Genomic DNA, 20,324 nt, shown 5'->3' with positions numbered 1-20,324 from the left:
TTAATTGGAGCAACACAGCTACCGTGGATGGAATATAGACACGCCCTTAGTACACATCTTTAATCCCAAACAAAGAAGGTAAAGTTAGTTTGTAGAATGAATCAGGAAGGTTGGAGTTCTTGTGAGTTCAGGGCAGGTCAGCAGAGGCAGTTAAAAGCCAGAGAATGAGAAGGAGCTGGGGGTTTAGAACAGATTGCTAGAGTTAGCTTGAGGCCAAGCAGAGCGATTCAGTCAGAAGCTGAGAAAAGCTAGGCGATGAGTTTGAGCCAAAACAGTTAAGTTGAACCAGCTAGCCAGAGGTCAGAAAGAGCTTAGAAAGGGTGAGCTTACTCAGTAGTAAGTCTCAAGTAAGTAAGGCTGAAAATATTCTAGGCCTAGATTATATTGTACAGAGGCAGGAAGCTTCCAGGGTGAGGCCTAGGGTAGCAGAAGGAGGCACTAAGCCTCTGAGACTACAATTACATCAGGTGAATAAAAGCGTAGGTGCTGGAAACTAGACTCAGAGCTTCTGAAAGCACCATATGCATTCTAAACTGCTTGGACATCACTCCAGCCTCGGTGAAAACCATCCTCTAACCTTCCACTTCCTTGCTTCTTGGTCCTTCCCAACTAAATGCTTTGCGATGTTTATGACTATTATTTCTGCCACTTTTACAGCTCTTATTTTTTCACTACTTCAAAGTCAGTGACTTCTGCTGCTGTGCCCATTGATCCTGTCTGTGGTCTTTGATCCTTCAGAGCAACCTGGATGTTCTGTTTTGGGGTACATGTAGCCATTCCCAGCAGGTCTCTAAAGCTGACATTTCTTTCTCTCTCTCCCTGGATTTTTTCTCCCCAAGGCTCTGGCCAAGGCTGTTTTCTCCTCCTGTCTGCACTCCTAGGGGGCCTTGTTCCCATGACCCCACCTCACCTTCCTCCCATCCAGCAGGCTCAGCATGCTGACGGCTTTGGTTTTGAGAACACGCAGCTGCTCTCCAGAGCCCCAGGACTTTGCACTAGCTATTCCCACAACGGGGAATGCATCCAGCACTGGGGTGAATTCATCTTATTTTAACCTTGTAAAGAAGTGCTAGACTCAGGCAAATAATGTAGGAGTCAATCTAATTCTTAGGGACCTCTTTCTTTAGAGACATTGCACTAGGTGCTGGGAATGTGTAAGGCAAATTTCCTATCTCAGTCTAACAACCCAGGAATTGTAGTTAGAAGCCTGCTGTACCCAACAACAACAAAGCCAAGCAGTGCACATCAAGGGTTAAATCCAGCTATTCCAGAATCTCGAGGAGTGAATCAAATTTAGAAAATGGACAAGAGAAAGAAAGAGGAAAAGAGTAACAATGAATCAGGACACAAAGTTGCTCCTGAAAGGCTTGTAATAAATTCATGTTCAAAACAAACAAAAAACTACCCACAACACCCACAAAACCAGAGGAAAAGCCTAACGGCCATGTCAAACCCATCCATCAAAAACAAACGTGGACAAAAGTCTAGAAAAAGAACTGTGGGCCCATTAGTGCATCAAAACTAGGTAGCTCAGTCAGCTGTTCAAAGTACCCTGCCTTTTTCATTTTTTTTACTTGTATTTCTGTTCTTTCTTTTTTGTTTGTTTTTTGTTTTTGTTTTTTTGGACAGGGTTTTTCTGTGTAGCCTTGGCTGTCCTGGACTCGCTTTGTAGACCAGGCTGGCCTCGAACTCACAGAGGTCCTGCTTCTGCCTGGGCTTTCAGGCATGCGAAACCGCGCGCGCTCGGGTACTTGTTTTTTTTTTTTGTTTGTACAAACCAGGCCAAACTGTCAGCAGTGCAGGCCCATGACGGTGCAGTTAAATGTTTATTGACCCTCTATTCTGCTCAGAGTCGAGCACCGCACTATCTAAACTGTTTCCTAAGAAAGGGTCCCACTCAGCAAACCCCAGCGCAGAATACTGGCAAGTCTCCCAGTGTTGACATGGGTGACCAGCTCAAAGGGTGGGGTTTCCTCCTGGGACTAAAGAGCTACAGGCAAAAGAAGGAGCGGCTGCTAAATCCGATTGGCTCACAGCCTTGTTCGGCTCTGACCCGAGAAGGCATAAACGGGAGGGCCCCGGCTCCAGCCACCTCCGCCCACAATTACTTTTTAAGTGCATTTTTATCACCCTTAAGATAGGGTGTCTGTCCAGGGTGACCCAGAACTCCCTAGGCTCTCTCCGTTAAGGTCTCCATGATGACCTTGCATGTGTGATCCTCGTGCCTCCATCCTCGCAAGCTCTGGGATTACAGGCGCGTACCCGGCCCAATTCGTGCGGAGCTGGGTGGAAGCCAACCTGGGGGGTTCCAGCGCGATAGGTGAGCCACACCCCAGCCCTGAACCTACCCAGACACCCAACTCCGGCAGCCAGCGTGGCCTGCACTGATGACAGGAGGGGCCGGTAGCCCTAGCTCGCCGCGCTCGGACGCCCCGCCTCTGCGGTCCGTCGCTTGGAAACGGCTGCGGACTGACCCCGCCCTCAGCCTGTAGCCGATCGAGGACCTGGGACGGCGTCCCGCAAGGGACAAACGTCTGAGAGCAGCGTCTACCACCGCGGTGCTGGGGTGAGTCCGGGCGACTCCAGGCTCGGGGGCATCGGGACGTCACTGTTAGACCACGAACACGCCATCGCGACGTCGCACGGGTCACCAGGCACCGGGTACCGGGATGGGTTGTGGTGGGTTGTGTCTTGTCCTCGGACCGGAGTGTGATGAAGCCTCCGCACGCAGCAGCTCCCCGGCGGTGGTCTCCGTTCCCTGCCAGGAAAGGGGCGACCGTCACCTTGGTTTCAAGAGTGACAGGCCCCGGGGCAGCTGATTGACAGCTCCCTCACCCTCCGTGATCCCAGACACGCGCTTTAGAATGCTGTGTCGTTCGACCTCAGGGTTGAACACGGGGAGACGCAAGTTCTCTGCCGTGGCTTGTTGTGGCTGTGGTGGTGGTGAGACCAGCCTGGAGACTTAGGAGACTAGTTATTGAACGCCAGCCCAGGCCATCTTGATCTCTCTCTCTGGACAAGATATCAATTATGGATGTGGTGATGGCAATTCTTGTCTCCTTTTTGCTCTGGTTCGTGCTTCCAGAATTGCACGGAGCAGAACTAAAGGTTCAAAGGTTTTGAATAAAATGAAAGTTAATGATAAGTACTAGATTGGAGGGTCTAGGGTTGTCTTAAGGGGTGTAACCAAGAGAGATGCAGTTTTTCTTTTCCCGGTAAAAATGGACAGATTGGGCGAGTGCCTGTTGTCTCACAGCGTGACAGAACAGTAGGAAGTAAACTGCAAAAAAACTCTAGTTTCATTTCTGGCTTGGTTCCTGTTTGAGTCATCAGACCTAGAGGTAGCAAATACATCACTGCAGTGCGGAGGTCACGCTTGTCTTTCAGAATGGGGCTGATGCAGAACATTGCGTCTAGTATTCGGAGGGGTGGCTGTACTCCCCCCAGCCCCGACTTAATTTGGCTGGCGGAAGAAGAGCAGTGTTTTCTGTTAATAACAGCTAACACGTACTGAGCTGTTTCCCACAACTTAAGCTAGTGTAAGCCTCAGTATGATTGTATGGTGTGATTCCCACTTGTTCTACAAATAGGAAAAGTTAAATGAATATTCTCATTGATTCATAGCACTATTTGAGTGGTATTTGCTATTGTTTTAGGTTAGGGTTTTGTGTTCAGGACTGAACCTAGGACCTTGAGCATGTTAGATAAGCCCTGTACACTGAACCACACCCCGAATCCTTTCCCCACCGTTTTTTTGTTTTGTTTTGTTTTTTGGTGTTGAGGATTGAAGCCAAGGTTTCAGACATACTGAGCACAGTGTAAATGACCACGGATCTCCTAGCTTGTGTTTTAGTGGCTTTTGGTTTGTTTGGTTTTGCAGTCCTGGGCTAGAACCCAGGGGCCTCATTCACACTAGGCACCATCTCCATGCCCTTAGCCCTTAAAAAAGCATTTTGAGCCAGATGGTGGTGGCGCACAGCTTCAATCCCAGTGCTCGGGAGGCAGAGGCGGGGGGGGGTGTCTTTGTGAGTTCGAGGCCAGCCTGGTCTACAGATGGAGCTCCTGAGGACAGCCAGGGCTGCACAGAGAAACCCTGTCTCGAAAAACAATAACAACAACACAAAAACATTTTGAGACAAGATGTGTTAGTCTCTATTGTATTGCCGTGAAGATACACCATGGCCACAGGACACTGACAAAGGAAAGCATTTAACTGGCGCTTGCTTCTAGTTTCAGAAGTTTAAGTTCGTTGTCATCATGGTGAGGAGCCTGGCAGCACGCAGGCAGACATAGTGGAGAAGGAGCCAAAGGCTCTACATCCCAGTCCATAGGCAGCAGGAAGGCAGCCGCTCTGGCCCTGAGGGGGACGTCTGAAATTCAGAGTCCACCTCCAGTGACACGCGTTTTCCAGCAAGGAAAATTTCTTTCAGATAGTGCCCCTGGTTGGTGACCAAGCGTTCAGATATTTGAGCCTATGGAAGCTGTTTTTATTCAGGCTGCCTCACAGGCTCTTGCTAACTCACATAGGCTAGCATCCAATCTATGATCTTCCTGTCTCAGTTTCCCAAGTGGCTTTCTGAATTCCAGCTGTGTGCCAACACACTCGCAATTTTAGTATTTTTAATAATAAAGCCCATGTAATTTCCTGCTTGCGTTTTTGAAAAATATTTCCTGCACTAATAATTTAAATTTTTTCGTGGATAAATATGTTATTAAGGATGCAGAGTCTGAGCGGTGGTGGCACACGCCTTTAATACCAGCACTCAGGAGGAAAAGGCATTCAAATTTCTGTGGGTTCAAGGCCAGCCTGATATACAAAGTGAGTCTAGGACAGCCAGTGCTACACAGAGAAACCCTGGTCTCGAAAAATAAAACAAAACAAAAAGAATGTAGGGTAGGCCTTAGGTTATACTAACATCCTGTTATTTGTTAACTATCAGTAAAGTAATATAATTTGCACATGAAAGTTTGATGTGAAGAAAAATTGTTCATGCTTGATTTTCTTTCTTGCTTTTACACAGGGCAAGTTTCAGTTTGAGTAATCTTTAAATGAAACGTGGGTAAAGCCTTATATACAGAAGAGAGACGCCAGTCAGCAATCTCAATAATAAGTTGGAAAAGAAACATGTTGTCCTTAAACAACCTGCAAAATATCATCTATAACCCGGTAACAGAATTTTGGCTTTCTTTTTTTTTTTTGCCTATAGTAGGATTGATAGCAGATGCACTCAAGTTCTAATCATCCAGTGGGACCAGGCACGAACACAATTTAGTTAGCGCGTGGGATATTCCCACTGAGAGACTGATTCCGTGATGGGTGCTCCTGAAAGTAGGTGGGTCTCTTGTTCTCAGATGGAGGGGGAAACAATGACAGTACAAGACGATGAGAAGGCTGGAACGGAGAATTTGAGGGTCATAGGCGGGTAGTGTGGCTCAGACCCTAAAATCACAACTTTTAAAGGAAAATGGATTTCTTATTCTACATGCATAGTTTTTCCTTCTTTTTACAAAACTTCATGACTTACTTGTATTTTTATGTGCGTTGGTGTTTTGCCTGCACGTATATGTATGCACCTGCGTGAGGGTGTGAGCGCCAATACAACTGGACAGTTGTAAGATGCCATGTGGGTGCTGGGAGTTGAACCTGGATCTTTAGGTAGAGCAGGCCAGTGCTCTTAAACCCCAAGCCATCTCTCCAGCCCCTCATAGTTTTTCCTTCTTGCCTCTTTACTTTATTATATTTTTATTTACTGTGTGTATGGGGTTGTGTGTGTGTGTGTTCAAGCGCATATGTGCCTATACCTTGAGGCCTGTGTGTTTGTGTGTGTGTGTGTGTGTGTGTTCAAGCGCATATGTGCCTATACCTTGAGGCCTGTGTGTGTGTGTGTGTGTGTGTGTTCAAGCGCATATGTGCCTATACCTTGAGGCCTGTGTGTGTGTGTGTGTGTGTGTGTGTGTGTGTGTGTGTTCAAGCGCATATGTGCCTATACCTTGAGGCCTGTGTGTGTGTGTGTGTGTGTGTTCAAGCGCATATGTGCCTATACCTTGAGGCCTGTGTGTGTGTGTGTGTGTGTGTGTGTGTGTGTGTGTGTGTTCAAGTGCATATGTGCCTATACCTTGAGGCCTGTGTGTGTGTGTATATGTGTGTGTGTGTGTGTGTGTTCAAGCGCATATGTGCCTATACCTTGAGGCCACAACTCACATGTGAAGGGAAATCCTGGGGGTAACTTTTGGGAAGTTCTTCTATCCTACCATTTGTGTCCCAAAGTTAAACTAAGGTAGTCAGATTGGGCAGCAGGCACCTTTACCTGCTGAGCTATCTTACTGGCTTTCTATCTTACTATCTTCCTTCCTTCCTTCCTTCCTTCCTTCCTTCCTTCCTTCCTTCCTTTTTTTCCTTCTTTCAAATATCCATCTGTCTGTCTATCTAGCTTCATGATTTGGGTGTATTCTACCACTAAGCCACACCGTCCAGCTACCCCTTCACTGCCCATTCATTTGTTAGATTTGTTTGTTTGTTTTGAAATAAGGCATTGCTGTGTGTAGTCCAGTCTGACCTCAAATTTGAAATCCTCTGCCTCAGCCCCAGTCCAGGGATTACAGACTGTGTTTCACCACACCTGGCTTTCTGCAGTGTTTTTGAAATGAGACCTGTCCACAGGAAGTTAATGCCTCAGGCTTCCCCTCTATTTTCCTAACACCGCTTGGTAGTGAAGCAGGGACAAGTCCAGTGGTGAGGAGCCCACACTGCGTGTTGTCAGTTGAGGCTGTTGTTAAGAGTCTCTGACTAACTGCTGGAAAATGCAGTCAACATCCTGGTCTTTCTGAAAGCCCGTGAAGAGCCTGCTTTGGTTTTCTGTGCTGATGAGGCTTTCTAGAAATGCCCGATTTCCTTTTCCTGCCACAGTGTGAAGAGAGGCCCGGCATAAGGTCACTGGTTTTTGGTGACCCCCCAGGAAACTCTTGGGCAGTAGAAATGGCAAAAGCCATGGAAGTGAGGTGCTAAACCAGTTGTGTGTGTTGGGGACATGATAGCTGTAATCTGCCTGACCTTCAGTGCTGTAGTGAAAGAAAAAGGTTTAACAACCATGTCAAACAAACTGAATTTTGGGGAGAAATAGCCTCATGAGGCGACGGGCTTACAAGGGAAGGTTTATAAAATTTGACACCAGTGAAGACATTTAAAGTGATTCTATGTTGTAACTAAAAACATCCAACAAGACTAGACGTGTGTGTGTGTGTGTGTGTGTGTGTGTGTGTGTGTGTGCGTGTGTGCGTGTGTGCGTGTGTGTGTGCGTGTGTGTGTGTGTGGTCAGTGACTGTGTGTGTTTGTGAGTGTATGTGCCTGTGATTTTTTTCTGTACTTGGTAAGACGCAAACAAGAACTGTGAGCATTTTATTTTGACCTCATGAATGTTGCAGTGTTCTTGGGCCAAACTGGTGCACACCCCGTCCGTGGTGACACTCCTTGGAACAGATAAAGTACACATTATACCCGGTGGTGTCTTTTTTTTTTTTTTTAACTTGGAATAGTTCTTTCATTAGTTCCACTAGAAGAATTAGAAAAATTAAAAGCCAGAGTCGTCGTTCGCCATTCAAACTGAGTGATTTGGAAGGCATTGCCTGCATTCTATAGCAGAAACGCTGTAAAGGGGAACCCGTGGGCACTTATTATCTCCCACAGGTTCCGTAGCTGCCGTTCTCTTTGGCACTCTTGCTTTGGTTTGGTTGAGATGAGAGCAGGTGCCTCACTTTGTGGCCCAGGCTAGCCTCCAACTTACATCCGTCTTTTTGCCTCAGCTTCCCACGTGTGAGTTGAGCTGTCACACCTGACTTGTGTAGAGCTTAAGCCACTCTTGACTTCAGGCTGGCCAAGAGGCTCGTAGACTGTTACTGTCTGGCTCGGCTGTTACTCCTCATTAGTAAACCATTCATCAACATGAATCCCAGCCGGATCTGAGGAATGGCTCCTTCTGGAACCCAGTTTCCTAAGGCCCCACCCGTGAGTCACCAGTGCAGGGCTGTGCTTCCGGCTGCTGAGTGGCTGCAGCCAGAGCACAAGGAGCAGCTGTTTCCTGAGGAAGAGGCATCTACCTGAGGAGGAGCAGCACGTGATTCAGGGTCTCTGAGGTCCTCCAGTGGGACACTCATGTGGAGCTGTCTGCTGGGGAAACTGAAGAGTCTGGGGTTTTTATTTTTTCGAGACAAGGTTTTGTAGACGAGGCTGGCCTTGAACTCACAGAGATCTGCTCGCTTCTGCCTCCCTGAGTGCTGGGATTACAGGCTTGAGTCCACAGGCTTGAGGAGCTGCAGGTATTCTCCTGTTGCTTGAGGAGGGCCTCCTTGGAGACCCAACTATAGGCTTCAGGTAGGGGGCAGCACTCTGCCTCACTCTCATTTGCTTAATCTCTTCAGTATCAGTCATCTCTGTTCTACTTTTTAAGTATGAGTTGTGAGCTGAGCACGGTGACTGCCAGTAATAAGTACCAGGGAGGCAGAGAGTCAGAAGATCAAAGTCTTCTCTTCTTAGTCACCATTTGTCACTGAGGTTGGTCACAATTGTCTTGTCCCTTAAAATACACTTGTATATTTCTTTCCCTTAGACTGTCCCCTATGTCGGAACCATTGCTGAGCAGCTGACGCCTGGCTCTCTGATTGTAATCCGGGGTCACATTCCTAATGACGTGGACAGGTAAGATCACTGTGTAGGGAAGACCAGTTGTCTCTCTGCAACTGTGGAGAGGCCATTTTGATTCTCTGAGGCCTGCTTTGCTTTGCTAGCAGCCCTGCTGAGGCATGAGGAGAATGAGGAATGGGGTGAAGATTACTGGAACTTTTTTTTTTCTTTTTCTTTTTCCTATTTGTTTTGAGACAGAATTCACTTCCAGCCGGAACTCACTTTGTAGACCAGGCTGGCCTCAAACTTACAGAGATCTGCTTGCCTCTGCCTCCTGAGTGCTGGGATTAAAGGCGTTGCTACCATACCCAGTTGGTTCCTGGAATTTTTTTTTAATATCATTCCTGTAAGTCTTATTTCAAAAATAAATATATACTGATAGAAAGGGGTTTGTTGGATAATAGGATGTCTTGGTACAGTCTCAACACGGTCACAGTGTCTCTCAAGACAGTCTTGGTGGCTTCTCTGAGTGTCTGCTTTGGGTGTAAACTCAGGGTATGTTGGTTACTTTTCTTGTTACTAATGATTTGAGGGTACAGTCCATCCTCGTGGGGGAAAGGTTTGGCAGTAAGAGTAACTCTACTCTGGTGGCAGGATCTTGATCACATTGTGTCCCCAGTCAGGAAGTAGAAAGATGAATGGCCGGGGCTCAGCTCACTTTCCCCTCTTCTCTTTTGTATTCAGTCAGGAACTCTAGTTTTTGGATGGTCCTGTCTGCAATCAGGGTTGGTCTTCCCTCCTCAGTCAAACCTCTCTGGAAAATGTCCTCACAGGCACACGCACCTTAAATGCCATAACGAAGGTCATGTCAGTCAGAGCTAGGCTCAGTTCTGAGTGGCCGACATCTTTAAGGTGTGGAAATGATCTCACGGAGACTCCTGATCTTTGTAGTCAGTTCTGCACGTCAGTCTGTGACTTGCATATACACCTAGGGGCAGGCCTCATGATCAGGACCCTCAGCTAGAAAGGCAGCGTCACTTCCATGCTTTGAAAGGCTGGAGGTGTGTGTGCAGCAGGCGGGGAGGTGTGGGGCAGGAGTGGGTGGAGATCAGGTGCAGCTTACTTGAACAGAATCCCAGACCGGGAGGCTCCTCAGCACTGGCCTTCTGTTCATCAGCAGACTTGTGCCCACACAACCACGCCTAGCATCCGGGACAGGCAGGAGAGGGAGGGTCTTATGAGCTGGGCCCATGCAGCTCAGCTCAGGCTGCGGGGCTCTGTTTCTGAGGAAGGAGGAGAGGGGCAGGCTGCTCTGTAGGCCCTGTCGAGGAAGGAAGGGGCGCTGTGGGGGGCGTCCCGGCTCCCCTTCGCAGGCTCACGTGGTTCCGCTTTGCCCAGATTCCAGGTGGACTTGCAGCAGGGCAACAGTCTGAAGCCGAGGGCCGACGTGGCCTTCCACTTCAACCCTCGCTTCAAAAGGTCCAACTGCATTGTGTGTAACACGCTGACAAATGAGAAATGGGGCTGGGAGGAGATCACCCACGACATGCCCTTCAAAAAAGAAAAGTCCTTTGAGATCGTGATCATGGTGCTAAAGAACAAATTCCAGGTAGGTGCCGAGAGAGGGAGAGTGCGCGCGCGCAAGCATGGCAGCGTCACGGAAGCTCCTGCAGGCTTCAGGTGGAAACACAGATCTAGAGCAGATACGCTTGCTTCGGTCTTCCTTCCTCCAGGAGGGCCAAGTGCTGGACGGACCAGCACCGTGTCACTGGTAGGGGGATGACTAATAAAACCCCACCTGAAGCGTGGGGAAAATCTGCGTGAGGAGCAGCCTGTTGGCCGCCAGGGTGCCCCTCCAAGGGGCATGCCCAGGCCCACAGGGCAGGCTAGTGCTGTAGGGCCCCGGGGGACCTTGTGAACACAGCCGGTGACTTCCTGGAGCTGCAGAGGCTGCAGAGGCTCCCGTGAGTGCCAAGCCTCAATCCCATAGAGGGCCTACAGCTTTACAAACCGGAGATCCTGCGTCTCCAGGAGCGGGTGCACACTTTGGTTCTAGGTCCTCGTGGGACGTTGCTCGCTGGAGCCCTCTTTGCTCTTTAGTTGGCTTTTCTCTGCCTTTCAGTCTTGGTCAGGATGGCTGCACCTGCCATGTTGCCCTGGGATTGTTGCATATGGGGATTTTTAAACCTTGAGAAGCCCTACTGTGGGCTGCTCACATCTCCCGACATACCACCTGGCGTTTGGAGGCGCTGCGTAGAGGACTCACAGTACAACTGTAGCCTACCTAGGGGGGCTGTACCAACCTCGAGATAAGAATTCTCAGATAAGCTCACCATGGGCTTTTTGGGTTTCTGTTAGTTTGTTTGAGACAAGGCTTCTCTGTGTAGTTCTGGCTGTCCTGAACTTACTCTGTAGATTGGGCTGGCCTTGAACCCAGAGATCCACCTGTCTCTGCCTCCCGGGTGCTGGGATTAAAGATGTGCGCCACCACCACCACCGAGCTGCTATGTGCTTTCACTTAGTGAGCTTGGCACAGGCTTGTCCCTTGCATGTAGAAGGGCTCTGTCAGAGTGCAGCCCTGAAAGGAGGTTGGGGCAGCGCGTAGGCAAAGCTAACCTGCACCCCAGGATTCCAGACCTAATGCATGGCTCTTGGGCCTTGAGCATGGTTGTCTCCTGGGCACACACACGGATACATATCTCCAAATGTATGTGCCTGGAGAGATGACCCAGGCACTTAACCAGTCAGGACCGAAAAAGTTCAGGATTTCTGCTAATGTGGTGGCTACTTTCAGCTACAATGTGATCAGAGACTCATGGGAAAAATAAACCTGAGAAAACGTCTGATTCATTCATTCAGTCAGTCAGTCACTCATTCTCTCACTCACTTATTTTTGTGTTGTTGGCAATGAAACCTGGGGCTCCACTCCCTGCCCATGAGGAGCCGCTGATGTCTGGGTACGGGGTTGGGGGTATTCATGTGCCCCAAGGCGCTGCGGTCCGTGTCTCCCCAGGTGGCTGTGAATGGAAAGCACACGCTGCTCTACGCCCACAGAATTGGCCCGGAGAAGATAGACACACTCGGCATTTATGGCAAAGTGAACATTCACTCCATTGGGTTCAGCTTCAGCTCGGTGAGAACCCTTCCCCTCGGCCCCGGCGGCCTCTGCGAGTGCTCACAAACAGGAGAAATTTTGTCATCTTCTATTTAGATAAAAAAGTAATATAAGTATCTCACACCAGCTGGGGTCCTGCTCACTAATCAGGCTTTTGTTGTTGGTGGGATCTCAAATGTAGAGTGAGCCTACCACAGTGAATGCAGGTTAGTGTGTATCCCTTGTCCGTGGGCGTGAATTCTGCAAGACAGTTTTTGAAGTATTTGAATTTAAGTTTCTTGGACGCTGTTAGCTTTTCCCAATGATATGAACAGTTTGTATTTTCAACAGCTATGGCCAGCTGCTCATGTGCTTAGGAACATTAGATCTTGTTCTCACATGCTCTTGATGACTTATGGGAACCCAGTGCATTTTTTTTTTTAGCATATTCTCAATCATTTTCCATGCTCAGCAGCACTGATCATTTTTGTTGTGTCTAGTCTCTAGAAAATCTATTCTGATGTATGCTGAAACTAATCCATGATCATTTTGCAGGATTTACAGAGTATGGAACCATCTACTATGGGACTGAGAAGCATAAGCAGACAAAATGTAAATATTCTATGAACCAGCAGTTTAAACTTTTTCCTAGTTATCATCAGTAGAGGGAAGGCTCCTCTTCCTCCCCGTCTTCCTCCTCTTCCTCCTCCTCATTCTTCTTCAGTTATTTTCTGTATGCCTTCATGTGTGTGCAGGTACATGTGTGTGTGCATGTGTGTGGAAGCCAGAAGTCAGTTCTGGAGGTCTTTATCAATCGCCCTACATCTTTTTAAAAATTTGTTTTTGCACGTACATATCTGTAGTATGTGTAATGTGTATACACGTATTCACATGTGTGTTGGCACGTGCGTGAAAGCCAGAAGTAGACATTGGATGTCGTCCTTAATTGTGCTCCACCTTTGAGGCAGAGGCTCTCAGCTGAACCAGGAGCTTGCCAACTCAGCTAGTCTGAGTAGCCATCTTGTTCTAGAGGTCTGTCATGTGTGAGGATCACAGGCAGGCCTCCATGCCTGCCCAGCATATATGTGGGTGCTGAGTCCTCATGTCTGGCCTCAAGTGCTTAGCCTCTGGACCATCTCCTCAACTCTGACACCTTATTTTCTCGAGACTGGGTCTCACTGAGCCTGGGACTCGTCCACTGGCTAAAGTGGCTAGTCAGGTAGCCCGATGGATTTTCCTTTCTCTACCTCTCCAGTGCTGGAGTTACAGATGTTCAACCCTCATGCCTGGCTTTCACATGGGTGCGCAGCCACACCTTACCTCCTGAGCTATCTCCCCAGCTTCCCATAGGCTTCTAATGTGAGGTCAGGACAGAAGCAGTGAAGAACCAAGATTTACTGCTTCCTGGTGTTGGGCACTGTCTTTGTTGACATGTAGCCAATCCGTTTAAATGACCACCACTCTGTGTCGTTTAAAAAGCACCCTGTCTCCCTGGCTTGTCGAGAGGTACTGGCATGAAGCATCCGGAAATACCGGGCATCAGGTGGACTGCAAACGAACTCTCTGCTCTCTGAGACAACAAGAGTAGTTTTACTATTGACGCTTTACTGTTGCTAAGAAAGCAAGGCCTTACCCCGGCCTGCAAATCCATGCCTGTAGGCAGGAGAGCACATCAGTGTTTGGAGAGTTCTTGGTGGAGACAAGTAAGTTGTGCCTGAGCTCACATGTAAACTCAGTATTCACACAAAGAAGGATGCTGGACCACGTTGCTCTTCTTAAGCTCCAAGCGCAGTGCCTGTGTACAGCTCCCATGCCTGGCTCTTACATAGGTGCGTGGCAAGCCCCTCGCCAAGGCAGAGAGGGCACTGATACACTGATACACACCACAGCAGGCTGCTCCTTTGCAAACCTGTCAGCCTGCCCACTAGGCGGTCCTCACTTTCTCTTTCTCTTCCACCAGATACAAAAGTCTGCCAAGGCCCAGTTGGTGAGTACTTTCATTGGCTATTGTGTGTGGGACATCTTGTAAACGCGACCCAGAGCGTCAACAGCTGAAACAAAGGCAGCTACGTTCTCTCCACGCTTTATTGGAGAACCATTTCCTGTAACCTCATAATAGAGGAGACATTCTAAAATTGTACCCGGAACCATCCACACCATCAACTGTCACTCACGCAAAAATCCTACCTCCCAGCTATTTGTCTGAAGAGCCAACAGTTGAACCCTGTGTGACATTTTAAATTAGCCACAACACGTAACCTCCACTCCCAGGAGAAGCCCAAGACAGCTCCTCATATTGTACTCTCTGAGACAGACATGTTCTCAGCATGTAAACCGTTCGTGTGGGTTGCTGCTCCCGTTAGGCAGAAGACCTTAGGCCCCGTGCACTGATATCTCTGCTGGCATGTCACATGCAGAAGGTGTCAGGGGCCACCCATGCCATCATCCCGTTTTGTAGTGTAGAACAATCACTTGGTGGGTGATGGGAGCCAGGCTATGCTTTTCAGGGGCCCCAGCTGAGATGAAAGCAAAGGTCTGTGCCCTCCCGGGGTTCACGGACTCTTAACCCAGCCTTCATGTTGTTGGGAATTTTCCCACAAGGTCCTTTCCTGAAGATAGCTCGTTCTGCCTGTGACTCCTTTTCAGAGCCTGCCATTTGAAGCAAGGTTGAACGTCCCCATGGGCCCTGGACGAACTGTTGTCATTAAAGGGGAAGTGAATACAAACGCCAAAAGGTCAGTCTGGCTGCTGTACCAGGGCCTTACAGGCTTGGGGTGTGTGGGTGGGGTTGGCGTTGCTTTTCTGAAAGGAGGGAGCATGGCAGTGCAAGGCCCCACTAAAGAGCTGTCGGCAGAGTCAGTACTGAGGGCAAGTTCTGGCTGAGGCATCTTTTGGTCAGGTATGTGAAGTTTTTGTCCATGAGGCCCCTCTTGCCTAGGATAGCCTCAGTGTTACCAAATTTATAGTTTATACCCCAAGAAGCCAAGTTCAGCTATCCATTCTCAAGGAGCCAATGAAAACAGCCACATAGTGAAAAGCAGAAAAAGGATTTAGTCAGTATGGCCACTAGGGGAAGAGAGACAAAGAGAGCCAATGACCCCTCAAGTCCATCTTCAGGGCTCTGTGGCAAGATTAAAGTTGAGAGGGCCAAGGATCTGGCCATCTAAGCAGTCCTGGTCAAGACGCGTCCCCACCACCACCGCCACTGGCCTCTTACTATTTGGATGTCTGTCTCATCTGGTTAGGTGCTCTGACAAGTTGTAAATATTTTTCCAGGTGACACGTTAACCCTGGTGCTGTTTCCCTTTCCTAGAGCGAGCGTCCTGGGAAATCCCCATGTTGGGGGTTTCATTTGTTTCAACAGTCTGATAGATGCAGGACACAGCTCTCTTTACAATGTCTTCCTTTCTGCCTGGCCAGTTAAACCAGGTCAGCCCCAGATTAGGTTTCCTTCCTGTGATACAGAACACTGCCTTTAGAGTCTTTCCTGGGTCCGCCATGATGGTGCACATCTGTCTAATCCCAGCATACGTGAGGCAGAGGCAGGTGACTTTCTGTGAAGCCAGCTTGAAGTACAGTGAGACTGTCTCAGAAAATTAAAAATAAATAAAAAAAAAGAATTTCAGGGGTGGGGCTGGGGAGATGGGTCACTAGGTAGATGAGCAGTATCCGTGTGAAAGAGCTGAATGCAGTGGTATGCAGCTATAACCCCAGAACTGGGAGGCAGAGACAGGAGGATCACAGGGCAGACCTTGTTTCAGAAAATAAGGCAGAGGGGCCAGAGAGCTGGCTCAGTGATTAAAAATATATACTGCCTTTGGAGAGGTCAGTTTCCAGCGCCAATGCCAAGGAGCTCACAACCTCCAGGAACCCCAGCTGCAGAGGATCTGACACCCTCCTCTGACCTTCACAGGCACCTGCACTCGTATGCATATAGATATTCACGTATGCATAGTTAAAAATAGTAAAATGAGTCACTAAAAAATAAGTTAGAAAGCAGTATTGGAAGATACCCAATGTCACCCCATGTAACACACACACACACACACACACACACACACACACACACACCCTTTTTCCAACATTGCCATATTTGCCATATTCTTGAAAGCATTTCCTTGGTAGTAGCATGCTTTAGAAAAGGGGGCATGTAGAACAGATTGAGAATGTTTGCACTGAGGGTCCCCCAGGCTTGCACCCAGAAGTACTCATGGGAGTCACTTGTTCTGTATCCAAAGTTGTTGCTCTGCTAGATCTCAGCTTTGGCACTCTTGTTGCAAATGAGTCAGTGGCATGCAAATTTGGAGATGGAAGTGCCTCCCCCTGTGTTCCCCTGCACATGCAGTTCAAATCTGAGCTCTTTTCTTTTCCTAAAGCTTTAACGTTGACCTGGTGGCAGGAAAATCAAAGGATATTGCTCTACACTTGAATCCACGCCTGAATGTGAAAGCATTTGTGAGAAATTCCTTTCTTCAGGATGCCTGGGGAGAAGAGGAGAAAAATATTACCTGCTTCCCATTTAGTCCTGGGATGTACTTTGAGGTGAGATGATGGTTTGGTTTGAAATGGGACAGGAAAAAGAATCCTGAGGACACAGTAAAATAACTTTTATTTAAATCAAACCCTGCCGCTTTGTAGAGATGGTATGCTGTTCACTGGCCGTGGGGGTTATGATTTGAACACAAGCCTCTGATGTAAACTGCAGGACCAGTACACTTGACGTAGCAGAACACTCGTCATCTGTCACTGTGATAACAGCTGTGGAGCCCCAAGGAATTCTGGCAGGAATCTTGTCTCGGTTCTGAACTACAGATACACTCCTTTTAGGTGCATGCACGTGTGCTCGTGCGTGTGTGCAGTTGTGCACACTCATACACGCACATGTCAAGGCCAGAGGACGATGTTAGGTGTATTCCTTAACTCTCCCCATTTTTTGAGCCACATCTCTTCCTGAGCCTGGAGCTCACCAGTTAGCTAGACCAGCCAACAAGGCCTAGAATCCATCTCTGCATCCCAGCACTGGAAATAAAGGTACGCACCACCACACCTGGAGTTTTACTTACCTCCGCTCCTGTGAAAGCACTTTATCCACTGCATCATTTCCCCAGTCCCACATAGGTACTTGTAAGTAGAGACACGGGAACCCTAACATTGCGTGTTTGTACTGTCCACGGCCTCCACAGTTCCAGCTGGCAGTATTTCTGAGAGCTGGTCCCGTTGGTAGGTAGTCAAGGACCAGTATACAAGACCCTCGGAACCAGGAAGCATGCAGTTTCTGGTCCCCGGGATGCACTACGTTAACACCTGGCTTTTCAAAGCCTCTCTGAGGTGCTTTCTGATCGGAGGGTGACATCTCCCGGTTGCTGGGTGGCGGGGCAGTCAAAACTTAGCCAGCGAAGTCTGTTTTCCACTGTTCTGAAATCCCTCAGGGAGCGTCTCTGCTATCTGGCCTTTCTCCTTTAGGCAGGCGCCTAGACTCTGCAGGCCACATGCCTTGTTTCTGGTTTGCCACAGTGTTCTCACTTGTTGCTTTTGCATTTATTTGATACAACAGAGGGAACTTACTGGGATTACAGCTGGCTTCTTGCCTTGCACCTACAACCTCTTTTTCCTGCCGAGCCATACAATAGACCATGTATTATAATTTGAGATTGTTGAATAGACTTCACCCAAGATCCCTTCCAGCTAGTTAAACTTGGGATTTCCCCCATTCTTGGGGAGATATCTCAAGTAATAGGTAATTCCCCAATTCTCTGTGTAGCTACTTTAATTTCTATCAGTTATGTTTCATGCTCACTTCCCTCTTACTCTGATGCTTCCATCTGACTTCTGATGCTTTCACTGTGGCAAGGAGCACAGTGCAGGCCACCAAACTGGCTTTTTCAGCAAGGGTTCACTTGGTACAGTCAATGGCCCTACTGGCCTTAGGAGTGTGCGGCAAAGTTTAGGGTTAGGTGCACAGGCAGCATTACAGGAGGTCAGGTTTACTCTTAGCAAAGTGCTCTGAAGGGTGGGCGATAGTGATGAATCTGCCAGGGTGCCACTTACTGCACAGATCCTGGGAACTTGGCCCCGAGAAGCTTTTTGGAAACAGGTACAGGCCAGTATGTTCTCAGTAGAGCGAGGGCGGAGTTAGGATTACCAAGTAACTGCTCTCTTCACCAAGTGTCCCAGGCTGCCGGAAACTCATTGGTTGACGTGGCCAAGACCCGGGCATTGTGGCAGATTAATCAGGGCCCAAGGCTCAGCTTCTCAGTGATGGGGCAAGGGGGCGGTGATCAGCAGGTTTCTGTTAATCCCCAAATTTGAGGAGAGACACTTCCTAGTCTTCTGAGCACCAGGAGCAGAATAGGGTAGGGGACTACTGAGGGAAGGACCTGATAAGACACAAATGGGCTGAAGCAGAAGATACCACCATAATATATTGGGGATTTGGGTCGTCTTTGAAATCACTCACAAGGCAAGTCAATGGTAGAAGGCTGGGGAGACTTCTCCAAGCTCAAAGCAAACCAAATGGTTTTCCTTTTGACCTTCTGATAGTATACAGGAAACATAAAATTTAAACCGAGGGGCAGCTACTAATGGTACCTCTCCTTTCTTTTCAGATGATAATTTACTGTGATGTCCGAGAATTCAAGGTTGCGGTAAATGGTGTGCACAGCCTGGAGTATAAGCACAGATTTAAAGAGCTAAACAGTGTCGACACACTAGCAGTTGATGGTGATATTCATTTGCTGGATGTAAGGAGCTGGTAGCTACCATAACTGCCAAAAATCTTGAAATACAAAATGGCTCATATGGTACTGGCCATGTCAAATGCATCTCGCTTTCACCACATTGTGCATTGTTAAACTGAGATCATCCAACAGCAAGTCCTACTGGTGTCCTCGGGCCTGGCCATGCAGTGGGGCTACCTCTGCATTCAGAAGAACAAATCTGGGGCAGTCACAGCTTACTGCCAGCGAGGCTCTGCACACTGGGGGCCCTCTTGTAAAACCACACTCAACAAATATTTAAGTGCCTACTCTAATGTACTAGCTAATAGGGATGGAAGGCATATTTCCTACGTATATTTTCTGAGCTGGGCATAGACATGGCAGTGCCCAGAGTCAGTGGTCCTTGTTTTCTGGCACTCCCATGCCCATGGTCTCCTACTCTGGGGTTTTCCTACTGGCATTGCATTAACCCTATTAGGGGACCTTTGCAGTTAAAGTCAGAAAAGTAAAAGTATACTAACGGATATGTACTTCCCCGGTGATCCTTTCAAAATCAGCATTCTGTCATGTCTCATAATTGAAGACTGTACAACATTTATTTAGCTCTCACTGCTTTAAGCTTTATAAAATAATATGCTGGACACAGCAGAAAAATTGAGACCAACCCCCCCTCTAAAAAAAAAAAAAAAAACAAAAAACCCAAACCCAAAAACACCTGAATTAGAACAAGTGTCCTGCTCCAAACTGATTTCTGCTTATTGGCCCTCAAGTCCAAGGTCTGTGTGCATGCCTGCGGCAAAATGAGATAGAGGTTGGATAAATGCAGTTTGTAAACCCCCTGGGTAACTAACATGAAGATGAAGAGACAGTGACTGTATAAAACAGGCACTATTAAAGCAAAACCTGCACAGAAGGGTAACATAAAGTTGAGCTGGTGTGCAGATCAGCCCTTGCCCCTTTGGTCTATAGCTGTGTCAGTTAGCATCGGCAAGTTTAGCTGCTGTACTCTGTAGCTTCTATTTGACAGAACTGGGAGCTCTAGGTAATCTTTCTTCACAGGTCCGAGCTTGCTACAGATTTCAAAGATTCTGGTGTGGGGATGGGGAAAAGCTCATGTCATCAGGTCATTTTATTGTATTAAACCACAGGCTAGAATTCTGCCAGGGCTTAGAAGTATTCACAGCCACTTTCCTCAGACAGATTATCTGTATCCATATGGGAAATAATGCCATCACCAACCTTACTTTTTAGGGAGTACTGAGTGCAGCAACTGCTAGTCCTTCATGCTTTTCATGCAAATTTACTATGCTTACTCTCAAAAAACTCAAGATATGAGGTTGGTGGATGGAACTGGGCAGTCTATCAGGAGCCGGAGGCTTCAGAATCCCCTAGAGTCACTTCTTCCTTAAGAATGCATAACTGAGATGCTGGAGGCTGAAAGGCACTAAGGAAAAAAAACCCATTCATATGAAAGCTTACTTGCACTTCTATTTTACACAAAGCTGTTGACTGATTTTGAACAGAATCAGTCTTAATTCTTAGATTCTGGTCTCTTAAAAAAGCTGCTGGGATTTATTAAGTTGTGAGACATTTCACTGTATATTTCTAAGTTTTATCTCTAAACTGCAAAATGGCCTTTTTGCTTGTCCTAATTCTGCATTAAATTTTTATGTTAAATTAGAATGAATAGTTCTTCCATGTTGCACGTTGTACACACTGAAGGCAAACCAGTTTAATTGTTTGAACTCTTATTTTCAGCCTCACCGTAACAGTACTAGATAGAGAACTTCAAAGCCATCACTAGCACTGCTATCCTTCCTGCCTACTGTCAGTCAGGTGTAGGCTGTTTCCCAAGCAGCATCCCCTCCTTCAAACAGGAGAGATGAATAGACAAGCA

General features: G+C 47.8%; 1 protein-coding gene across 2 annotated transcripts; it reads left to right on the top strand.

The window, feature by feature from the left end:
• Nucleotides 1-2,440: 2,440 nt before the first annotated feature.
• Lgals8 (galectin 8) lies at nucleotides 2,441-20,110 on the top strand. 2 transcript variants are annotated; one of them, XM_021655375.2, is made up of 10 exons: nucleotides 2,441-2,566; nucleotides 5,022-5,167; nucleotides 8,604-8,692; nucleotides 10,016-10,226; nucleotides 11,631-11,750; nucleotides 12,267-12,323; nucleotides 13,672-13,698; nucleotides 14,358-14,446; nucleotides 16,088-16,253; nucleotides 18,317-20,110. In XM_021655375.2, exons 2-10 carry the CDS (start codon nucleotides 5,126-5,128, stop codon nucleotides 18,464-18,466), a joined length of 951 nt encoding a protein of 316 aa, XP_021511050.1. In that variant the 5' UTR covers nucleotides 2,441-2,566; nucleotides 5,022-5,125; the 3' UTR covers nucleotides 18,467-20,110. The 2 variants fall into 2 exon arrangements, with proteins under 2 accessions (XP_021511050.1, XP_021511052.1); XM_021655377.2 differs by having other exon boundaries at nucleotides 2,526-2,661.
• The last annotated feature ends 214 nt before the right edge of the window (nucleotides 20,111-20,324 follow it).

The sequence above is a fragment of the Meriones unguiculatus genome, chromosome 19 (assembly GCF_030254825.1).
Source record: "Meriones unguiculatus strain TT.TT164.6M chromosome 19, Bangor_MerUng_6.1, whole genome shotgun sequence".
NCBI lineage: Eukaryota > Metazoa > Chordata > Mammalia > Rodentia > Muridae > Meriones > Meriones unguiculatus.
The sequence above is the reverse complement of the archived record's forward strand: the minus strand, read 5'-3'. Positions and strand labels throughout refer to the sequence as shown.